General features: G+C 30.8%; 1 protein-coding gene across 3 annotated transcripts; it reads left to right on the forward strand.

Annotated features, from left to right (window-relative positions):
* The first annotated feature begins 1,694 nt into the window (after window positions 1-1,694).
* On the forward strand, window positions 1,695-10,848 carry LOC114386471 (CBL-interacting serine/threonine-protein kinase 1-like). 3 transcript variants are annotated; one of them, XM_028346483.1, is made up of 13 exons: window positions 1,698-2,079; window positions 2,907-3,431; window positions 3,970-4,032; window positions 7,858-7,929; window positions 8,025-8,132; window positions 8,248-8,328; window positions 8,795-8,974; window positions 9,070-9,279; window positions 9,390-9,497; window positions 9,651-9,767; window positions 10,084-10,146; window positions 10,262-10,336; window positions 10,414-10,844. In XM_028346483.1, exons 2-13 carry the CDS (start codon window positions 3,243-3,245, stop codon window positions 10,459-10,461), a joined length of 1,314 nt encoding a protein of 437 aa, XP_028202284.1. In that variant the 5' UTR covers window positions 1,698-2,079; window positions 2,907-3,242; the 3' UTR covers window positions 10,462-10,844. The 3 variants fall into 3 exon arrangements, with proteins under 3 accessions (XP_028202285.1, XP_028202284.1, XP_028202283.1); XM_028346482.1 differs by having other exon boundaries at window positions 1,698-3,431; XM_028346484.1 differs by lacking the exon at window positions 8,248-8,328 and having other exon boundaries at window positions 1,695-3,431; window positions 10,414-10,848.
* The last annotated feature ends 1,067 nt before the right edge of the window (window positions 10,849-11,915 follow it).

Below are 11,915 nucleotides of genomic sequence, written 5' to 3' on the forward strand. Positions count from 1 at the left end.
CAACCCAAATTATTTAGATTGATTTATGTTAATTCACATTCGTAAGTGACTCTTATACATGAACATCCCTAGATGATGCACGAAAAATTACTTAGATCAATTGTTGCAAAATTGTTTCCTTTCAACCAAATGTCTTACATTCAAGTATTGAATATATCACATGTAATCTATAAAAAGAAAATATAACTATCTCCAATGTAGTACACTACGTGTGGTCTATAAAAAAATAATGCAAAGAAAAAACTCAGAAATAAAAGATATAAAGGTAAATACATAAATAAAAAAAAATAATATTTATATTAAAATTATTTATAATCTCTTAATATGTTTTCTATTTTATATTTACTATTTTGACATATCAGTTATTATTATTATTATTTTCTTCTCATATAAGTACATATATTTAAAATTAATAATTCATATTATTTCAAAATGATTGATAAATGAAATAAGAATTTTCTTCAAAAAGACCGATAAAAAAATTAAAAGTGAAAGTAATATGAAAGAAAGAGTACATAACGATGTTGCCTATGCTTCCAAGACAAGTAACATTTACTTATAACGAATATTTGAACCAGAATTATAACTAACAATCACGGGCGTACAAGATTAAACATAATTCCCAAGATTAAATAATTCAAACATTTGATAACTTAACAACCCAATACTCCATTCATTTCATATTACACTTTCTAATATATCTTTTTTTCCTCTTATTAATTGTTTATTTACTCTTACTATATACTATTTCGATTAAGTATTGATTAAAGGTAGTCTTAAAAAATATTTAATGCAACATTAGTATTCTAAAACACATATTTTAGAATAATTGTTTTTACAAATTTTGCTTGACTCTATTAAAGATGTTTGATTACAGTGTTAATGTAAAATATTTTATATCCTCGTTTAATCACAATTTATGATATATGTGATTTTTAAGATAATTGAAACAAGATTCAAACTTTTTAAAGATATAAATTTGTGATTGATCAATGAACTAAAAAATTTATAGCTCCAGTCATATAAATTAAATCTTTTTTAACTCTGATATATATTCTATTGTTTGATGAATTTTATGATTTAAAACAATGACTTCCATAATATAATAAACAATGTAATATATTTAATTATTATATTTATTTTTTTATTTGTAAGAATCTAAGACAAATATAGATATTTTTTTTTCCTTTGTGTACCTAGGATCTTCAAAAATTCTGTAATATTATAAGGTAGACACCAACAGAGAATTGAAGTCTCATTTGATCTCATCATATAAGCATCTCAAACTCTCACTTACTTTATTATCCAACTGGTCGATGGAGTAAAGGACTTGATAAGAACGAATTCATTCAACCGAGTTAAACTCTAGTGGTATTATTATATTTATTTAATTAATTTAATATTTATTATTAAGAAAGCTCCAGCCTCCTTTGATGGAAAACACCGAACACCAAGCGTGAACCATCCACCAATGTTGTAACGTAAAAGTGATCCGAGGATACGTGTGGGGAATCAGTTGTCGAAGTTGAACGATTTGAACCAATCAAAATTACGAATAGTCTATTTATGAGTACATTTTTTTTTTCCCCATATATATAAACACAAACTTTAAATAAATAAAAATATTAGTATAACACTTCCCCCCATATTCAACAAAGGAGTTGGAAGTATTTATTGACGATCGTTTCAAAACAGGAAAGGGCGTGTTCCAAGGCATTTATTCCCCTTTCCTGTGTGAATCAAACCGAAAGCAGAGGAAGCAGGGTTCAAGTTGAATTTTCCAAATCGCAATCCACTTCTTATCCTAATACCAACAACACGTTCTTGTTTTATTGTTGGGAATTGCTAGGTGCACCCAGCAACATTGCTGGTGCACCATCATTCTTTTAAAATGACAAAACTGCTCCTGTCTTCTTTCTCCTTTAAAAAGCTGTGTTTTTTTTTTTTTTTTTTAAATCAGAGCAGTCATTGTTACGCACTCTTCTTCTCGCTTTTCTCTCTTTGGTGCCGTACTATCTTCGATTCCTTGGCAACGGTTAGGTTCGGTGAAGGTAGCGGTGATCGGCAGCGGCATACGAGGTATGCATTTTTGTTGTTTGTGCGTTCAGGTGTAGTGGATCAACTTGATCCGTAAAATCTTTACGGATCAACTTGATCTGCATGTAGATTTTAAAGCTGCAGATCAAGTTGATTGTTATGGATCAAGTTGATCCGCAAAAGAATTACGGATCAAGTTGATCTACAAATTGTGGATTAACTTGATCCGTAATTCTTCTGCGGATCAAGTTGATCCGCAACTTTAAAATGTACATGCAGATCAAATTGATCCGTAAAGCACCACCACCACGTCACCAAACGCCAGTCGAGGAGAATGCACGAGGAAGAAGTAGAGCAGAGCAGCACAACAACACCACCACCAAACATTTTAAAGAAGTTTGCGGATCAAGTTGACCAAATCCTATTTTCTTAATCTTAAATCCTATTTTTGAGCTACTTAGAGGCGTTTTTTTGGAAAAATGAGTTGATCAAATCCCCTTCAAGAAATTTTAAGGGGATTCCTCCTTCAATTTCGAGCGTTTTGACATATTATGGACCTCAAACGGACATTTCTATCAAAAGTTACAACCGTTTGAAGCATACGGATCAACTTGATCCATGAAACACTTCTTAAAAATCAACTTATGGATCAACTTGATCCGTAAGTCTTAAAAATCAACTCTCGGATCAAATAAAACCTATGCGGATCAACTTGAATAAGCTGGGTGGACAAAAATATTTTTAAAAATACGCAAGGATATTTTTGTCTTTTCATGTTAAGTGTTGGGTGCACCAGCAATAATGCTGGGTGCACCTAGCAACACCCTTTATTGTTCCGAAAATCTCATTTGTTATATCCTTATAAATAGAGAAGTCGTTTTGCGTCGCCCTCTCCAAACCGTTTCAGCTTGTTCCAGTTTCAACCGTTGCCACATTAATTATCTTCCAAAATTGCAATTGCAATTCATCAAAGCAAACAAGCATTGAAGGACCCAGAAGGTTCACCAACACAAAGAAGCAATCTTTTGGGTTTGTTTGATCTTGGGGGGCCTTGTTTCATCGCTTTTGGCATCAGGGAGAGAAGGGCAGTGTAGTGGAATTGGTTTTTGGCAAAAGGGTGTTTTTTTGGTAGGAATTTAAGACAAGTATCAGAAGTTTATAACATCTCACGCGTACCCGTGGTGTTTTAGAGGGTGATTTTGGTGATGGTGATTTTAAACCTTGGGAGAAATGAGGGGCAGGGAATGCGGCTTGGGAAATACGAGTTGGGAAAGACACTTGGAGAAGGCAATTTTGGAAAAGTCAAGTTGGCAAGGGACACTCATTCTGGCAAACTTTTTGCTGTTAAGATCCTTGACAAGAGCAAGATCATTGACCTCAATAACACTGATCAGGTCTGGTTCAATGACTTCCTCAATTATTATTGCTTTTTATTCATTTTTAATCTGTTTTTGGTATGTGGTTTTACAAATTGGGAGTTTTCAAACTTGGGTTTTGTCCCAAGTCATGGGAAAATTTCAATGGGAAGCATGAATTAAATTCTCTTAAATCTTCTGTCACAAAACAAAACTTGAAATTAGGTGGTCCTATAATGTAATTGGGTTCTATATCCATTTTGTTTTGCAATTTTTGTGCAAAGTTTGTGTTTTCACAAATTGGGAGTTTTCATACTTGGGTTTTGTCCCAATTCATGGGAAGAGTTCAATGAGAAGCATGAATCAAATGTTCCAAAATCTTCTGGCACAAAAGAAGACTGGAAATTAGGTGGTCCTACACTTTTACAGTGTAATAGGGTTCTATATTCATTTTGTTTTGCAATTTTTGTGCAAATTTTATGTATGTATGTTTGTTTCTTTACCTCTCTTTGCTTATAATTTATGATTCAAATTAATACAAAAGATCAGTTTTCTCATCTTCATTTTTTCATAGCAGATAAAGAGGGAAATATTCACCTTGAAGCTGCTGAAGCATCCGAACGTTGTTAGATTATACGAGGTAACATCCTAATTCTATGAGTCACACCATATTCTATCTGCAATCTATAAGAAACGTAAAACATAATTTAAATAACGATATCAAAATTTAAGGTTGTTTTTTGTTACACTTGTTGCTCTTATATACGTTAGTACAATTGGCTTTTTTTTTTTTTTTCAAATATTATATTTTCTGTCCCCACTTATCCTTCATTTGCCCTCAATTTTTTCTGGGTTTTTGAATTGATCCACTGGTGGATGCACTATTTTTCGTTTATCCCTTAATGTTTGCTTTGTTTTTTTATTTTTTTTCTTGACCATGTGTTTTTTCTTTTTCTTTTATACGTGTAAAAGTGCAGTTAATGCACTTTAAAATCATTGATTTTAGAAGTATTTCCATTTTTGATGTGTTGTTTTGGCATTTCTCTGCTTAGTCAGAAAAAGTTAGCTTCGCTTTTATTTTCTTTGTGGAAACATGTCTTACGTGGTTATCGGATCAATAATGTCTACAGTTTCTTCACTCATTGACATAGTCAGCAAATTGGAGTAATTAAAACAAAATTGGATGATTCAGATTTATCTATTTAAAACACGCATGAGTAACTCGGTATTCATATATGTTCGACAGTGTGAAATTCATTTGGTGTGTTTGGATGAGCCTCAAAATTAATTTCGAATGAATATTTGATTTTATAAAATTGATTTTAGAGTAATAGATTTATGTTTAGATATTTTTATTTTAAAGAAAAATTAGAGTGGTAAAACTTAATATAATTTTTTTAGAATAAACTATCATTTTACTCCACAAATTTGTCTCTGAATTTGTGAGAAGTTGTGATAATAACACTTGAAATTATGAAAAAAAAAGTTGGCTCATGGATCCAAATGAGCAAGGTTCTATAAGTAAATCAACCTGCTTTTCTTTTATAATTGAGATGAGTTGATTTTACTAACCTAACTTTACTCAAACCCTGAAGTGACTAGCTTAAGGATATGTTTGATTAACTATTTAAAAATTACTTTTAGATGTTAAAGGTATTTTTGAAGAGTAAATTTATTTTTGTGACACTTTTGGTTACTTTTAAAAGTACGTTTGAAAATGAAAATTCTGTCTAAAAATTTTATTTTATATAAATAAAATTTTATTGCTTTTACAAATTCAATTCAGTTTGTAAACTTAAATTTATCTTAAAACTGAAGTTTATAAACTTTAAGCTAAATATGTACTAACTCGTGGGTACAACCCACTTTTACCGCTTTATCTCACGAGCGATCATAATGTCTATTTCACACACGTACTACCCAAATCTCTCAGCATCAAGGTCCACACTTACCTCAATTATTGATTCACATGTCTACATTCTCCCCTCATTGGTGCACATTTTGTGTCTCAATTGCCTTAATTGACGTCATAGTCACCCTTTATCTGATCTTAGAGTAATCAAGTCTATGGCCCCAGTTATTGGATTATTGAAAAACATAGGCATTCATTTCACTTGAAGGGATTTAATTGATTAGTGGGTTGAATTGAGGACCACTAACAATATGCAGTTTTCATAAGGGATAAAATTATATAAAAAAATAATACTAGTCGTGTGGTGAAGCTAAATTTTGCCGCTAATTACGATCTCTCAAAAACACGTTTGGAAATTGGAATCCAGTTATGCTTACGTGTCTTTCAAAACACGTTTGGAATCTAGTTTTGCTTTTGTATATTTTTTTGGAACCTTGAACTACACCCTTGTACTTTATGCTTCGAATTATTCTTCGGTTCCTTTTCGCGTTAAAATTAATTATTGAAACAAGTATTTTTTTTCTTTTTTGTGCAGTTGGCCAATTGAACCTTTTTATTATTAATAGTTGGTCAATTGATTTTTTTATCACAATATTTAATTCAAAAGTTACCTCTATCGAAAATAATAATTAAATTTAGGACTACTTGATTTAGTAATATATGTCATTAGCACTTATGTGGTATTGACCCATTAAAACTAGTAATAGTATAGTATTTCCCTCTCAATCTTAATTATTAGATCGTGTCTGCCTAAAAGAATTATTGAGTAAAAAAATAGATTGTTTCATTGAATATATTTTATAAATTAATGTTTTCCTTTGCTACAAAGTAGGCTAGCTACGTGCGTCAATATCCCCGGTGGCGGTGGGATTACACTTGGAATTTTAGGTTTAAATAATTTTTTGGATGGTACTAAGTAACACTTATTTTAATTTTTTATTCTCTATATAAAATCATTTTCGTTGTTTAGTATCATTAATATTTTAACCTGTACTACAAGATAACTATTAATCTTGTATAACTAAAATTTAAAATAAAAAATGAATTTGAATATACAAATTATGATACAAGGTTATTTTTAACTATAGATAAAAAAATAAATAAATAAATAAAAATTCTTACAAATGCCCTGGATGAAGAGTAGTTTTTTAACTTCCATTCAAAACAACTATTCTAATTTTTACATATAGAGAGGATTATATTAATTACTTATTTTAATTAATATAAAGTTATGGTCAAATATAGAGACCTACTAAAAACTACACGAGTAATAATGAAATTCAAAAATATACTAAAAATATAACACCTATTTCGTTCGCACACTTCATTACTGTGGTATAATTTTAACGAATGGTATTATACCAACACATGACAAGGATTACATTATTATTTGTTATATAAAATGGAATTCAACATATATGCTTTAATTTTTTTAACAACGAAGTATTCACCCATAATTTGTCAGTGTTGTTGTAAAATTAAATATTTAGTGGCTCATCCGTGGAATACATAATTCAAGTATCCCACTGTTGGTCTTCATATGGTTCTACTTATCATCATGAGCAGGCATACGTTTTATGCGTGAAATAATAACATATTCTTCAGATGACACTGTCCCTCCATAAAGCGATGTATTCAAAATTTGTAAATGAGAGTTACGTATATTACTTGTTAAATACTACATTTTATATCTTCTTTTTTTATCTTCGATCATTAAGCATTCGCCCATAATTTGTCATTATGATCATAATTGAATAAAACAATTCAGTGTCTGTTACTGGAAAAATTAGTGAATCACAGGACACTGTGTTTAATGTTTGGAGGCGCCTCATAAGTCTCTACTTACCATCATCAACACTTGTTTTTTTAATCCGTAAAAATAAAAAACACACGTATCAGGAGGTTTAATCAGCACACATCTTATGCATAAGTATCATATGGTCTCACTAGATATAAAATCTTATACACCAAGTTTTTTACTCTAGAAACATTTATACAAGTTCTAATCCTATATGTATTATGCATATAAGCATTATAATATTATGTATACAAAAAAAAATACATTATGTTATAGAGATACTTACATTTACTTTATCCTAAATGAATAAAGTCTTGAATCTGCATCAATTGACGAGTAGGCAGTAGCAGCTCGTTTTTTTCTTTCCTTTTTTTAGAAGTAGCAGTTTCTTTATATAAGTTGCAGCTGTCAAATGGACCACACTTATATATTCCAAAAGATTAATCTGCCTAGTAGAAACACATGAATGATTTTATATTATATATTACACCCTTTCACACGAAGGGTTTAGGCTTAAAACGTAAATATTGCACAAGAACATTTGTCTTGTATTACTATTCAGCTTTTTAGTAGAAGAATATTGAGACACAAATGTTTAAACTAATAGGTGTAAGACATGTGAATGATTTGTCACATCTCTAACAGCTTCAAACCTCAGATTGAAGAACAATAAAGTGATTTATTGCATTTACAAAGCAGCTTGACTCTATGAAACCTTGATGTTCTGATTATGATTTGTACCTGTAATTATGCAGGTCTTGGCTAGCAAAACCAAAATTTATATGGTACTTGAGTATGTGAATGGAGGAGAGTTATTTGACAAAATTGTAAGGAGCATTTGCTTGTTTATTATTCATAATACATACATGATGATCTATTGCCTAATTGGCAATGACAATCAATGAACTATTTGTCTTCACAGGCATCCAAAGGTAAACTAAAAGAAGCTGTAGGTAGGAAGATATTCCAACAGTTGATTGATTGTGTAAGCTTCTGCCACAATAAAGGTGTCTTCCACAGGGATCTCAAGGTATTTCATTTGTCTTCTTGAGATCTGTTATAGTATTTTGGAGCTAGAACTGAAACTATGCTCCATTGTTACCAAATTTTGGGGTCACTTTTACACAAATGATAATTTCTTGCAGCTGGAGAATGTACTTGTGGATGCCAAAGGGAACATAAAGATAACCGATTTTAACCTTAGTGCTTTACCCCAGCATTTTAGGGTGAGATACCAATTCTATGAACCATTCCTCAAGGCAACTTCTTATTTTTCACTATGGAAGCTTAGGAAAGTTCTTAATAAACATATGTTAAAAAAACACATTTCCATATCATTGATATGCCTACTATAACTAGTTATTTTAGTTCTGTATAAACATATTTTTTTTTTTACAAAAACCATTCTAACTAGTTATTTTGAAATTAAGTGAAAATTTTGGAATATTTTAAAGTATCATATTGTTTCTTACTATACCAAGAGGATTTAGCTCCGTTGGTTGAGTAGGATACGTGAGTTATTGTAAAGTCCTTGGTACATGTCTTTGATTCCTAGAGATCAATTTTTTTTTTCAATTCTTGATCATTGAAATTCATGGTCAATACAGATTAATGCTTATGGATAGATGTTACTCCTCTTTACCCTTTCATCCTTTTGGTAATTGACTCATGCGATAACTGTGAAAATTTCAGGCAGATGGGTTGCTACATACAACATGTGGAAGTCCCAACTATGTTGCCCCTGAGATTCTTGCCAATAAAGGCTATGATGGTGCAACATCAGATATATGGTCATGTGGTGTTATCTTGTATGTAATTCTAACAGGATACCTTCCTTTTGATGACAGAAATCTCGCAGTTCTCTATCAAAAGGTATTCACATTAGTTGTATCTATGATCATTTTTACATAGTTTATTTTAGTACTTTTATAAGCTAAATATCGTTTTCTTTGCCACGAGGATCACAGATTCTTAAAGGAGAAGTTCAGATACCAAGATGGCTATCACCTGGTTCTCAAAACATTATAAAGAGAATGCTTGATGTCAATCTTAAAACCCGGATAACAATGGCTATGATCAAAGAAGATGAATGGTTCAAGGAGGGTTATAGTCCTGCAAATCCAGAAGATGAGGAAGAGAGTGTGTATATTGATGAAGACTTTTCCATCCATGATGTGGTATACTTTGTAACATTTAGTTGTCTATCATTAATAATTGGTATCACTTTTTTTATTTTGTTTTTCCTTTATGTTTTCGCCTGTAATCTGAACAATTATTTTCGTAACAGTCACTTGAAGCAGATCAAGGGAGTCCAAGATCACCAACACTAATCAATGCATTTCAGTTGATATCAATGTCTTCAAGTCTAGACCTCTCTGGTCTTTTTGAGCAAGAGGTGAGGATATGGGATCATGGAAGTTTATTGTCGCTTGGAAGGACATATATTTATTATGTTTTGACCTTATTTCCCTATGTTTTAACTTCTAAGATATTTACCACTTCCTAAGAAGTTCACTCAATTTAGCACACATTGTACTTAATATTCCAGGATGTTTCTGAGAGGAAAATAAGATTTACATCCATCCATTCACCAAAAGATTTAGTTGAGAGGCTTGAAGACATTGTAACTGAAATGGGATTCAGAGTCCAGAAGAAAAATGGGATGGTCAGTACCATTGATTATTTTTGTTAAGGCTTATTGTGTTATACCCAGCACACATGCTAATAAATTGAAGTATTAGTAGTTGAGAAGAAAGACTATGCCCTAATGGTGTAAAATAATTTTATATTATCATTCAATCACAAATCATCGTGTACGGTAACTTTGCTGACATTCACAATATAATAACTACTTAAAAATCATATCAACGGTGATCTGTGATTGAACAACAATACAAAACTGTTTTACACTGTTAGTGTATGACTATTAAACTATTCTATTATTAGTTTTGCTAAATAGTCTTTACAATGTTGGATTTCAGTTGAAAGTGGTGCAAGAGATCAAAACACAGAAATGTCTTGGTAACCTCTCAGTGGCAGCAGAGGTAATGCATGTTGAGACTTAGCTAAACTTCTTATACTGATGTCCACAGCTTAAATATCTGCAATTTGCATATATAGTTTTCTGACACTATGAAACTATCTTGTTCTCAAAACCAGGTGTTTGAAATAAGTCCATCCCTATATGTAGTAGAGTTAAGTAAGTCATGTGGAGATGCTTCTGTATATAGACAGGTATGAGTACTATCTCTCTCTATGCTCCCTCGTCCAGAAAATTCAAGGCTTATATGTACATTTTTTTTGTTATGTAGCTATGCAAGAAGCTATCTAATGATTTGGGTGTTCACAAAAAGGAATAGCTAGGGAGCTCAGAAGTCATGGCCTGACAGAAAATAATTTGGAAGCTAGATAATGTATATATTTTGCGATTCTCTTTGAGGTGGGGTAGTTATGTAGGTGTGTATTGAAGTATCAATTGTATATACCATTTTCACCATCAAGTTAGTGATGTGCTCCTATCTCTATTAGATAAAAGAAGAGCACCTATTTTCTACGATTCTATTTCAATAATCTGGTCATTAGTTTAACTCCATATACCATAGCTTCTATACGCAGATTAAAAGATGTTCTAGTCAACCTGAAAAATAGCATCCTTGTCTGTGAACTGAATCATTATTTATTATTTATTTATAAATTTTGAAGCGTGAAATATAGCCTGGACATGCATGTCAGTTTTACTTTTTTTCCATGTCAACATCTTTGTACTATTCTAAACTTGTTAAAAGACTTTTCTTCATCTTTTGTTCTCATAGATCTGCTATATTACTCAATTTATCTCTTATTTTTTAATGCTATATAGAATAGAATGTAATGATGGAGTCTCATTTTAGAGAATAATTAAGATAGAGAAATGTAGGTGATGACACAACAAAATTTCAACTAGAAGTCTAGCGAAAAACAAGACATAAATCCCTAGGTAAAGAAATAAGCTCACAAACTTTAAATGGGATTCATGCAACATTCAACATATGTAGTCTACCAAAAAAAAAAATCAACATATTTAGTCATGCAATTTTAAATGTGACACTACATAAATTACCAAGTCTAGACTGTGATTTAAACCAAAACCTATGCACATAACACCACTCCTAGAAAGTTCTTACATATGATGGTCTTGTTCAGTATTGCTACCCTAAAAAAAACAGTGATTCGTGACAGTTAAAAAACATTTTTTGCTTTTTTTTATTTTCTGGCGGTTTCATAAACTGCCACAAAGTTCATTTTTGTATTTTTTTGGAAAAAAATTTCATTTTCTGACAGTTTTAAAAACCCACAAAATAACCAAACAGTATTTTTTTTAATTTGAATCATTTTATCAAAATTTTTTAATCTCTAATATTTATTTATTTATAAATTATCTTTATTTTTTATAATCAATATTTTATATTTTACTTTTTATAAAACGAACATGTCAAGTAAAATCGATTGTTCTACATATTCTTCATACTTAATGATTGAGATTATTTTATACAAATGTAATTAATAATTATGAAAGGAATGACAATATATAAAAATAATTGTCGGCCTTAATAAGATACGCATTGTCCTTCCTAATTAAATAGGATCCTCCTATTCAACTACTTCAACAATTTTCCAACGCCTCATTTAGAAATGGGACGGCCGGTAGAGAGAAATAATTTTCTAGTACACTTTCACTTTTTTTTTTTAAATTTTATTTGATTTGGAATAAAAAATTATTTATGGATCTATTGATATCTAGGACAAATCAATGAACTCAATTTAGTTATTCTTT

This window comes from Glycine soja, chromosome 15 (genome assembly GCF_004193775.1).
Source record: "Glycine soja cultivar W05 chromosome 15, ASM419377v2, whole genome shotgun sequence".
Classification (NCBI taxonomy): Eukaryota; Viridiplantae; Streptophyta; class Magnoliopsida; order Fabales; family Fabaceae; genus Glycine; species Glycine soja.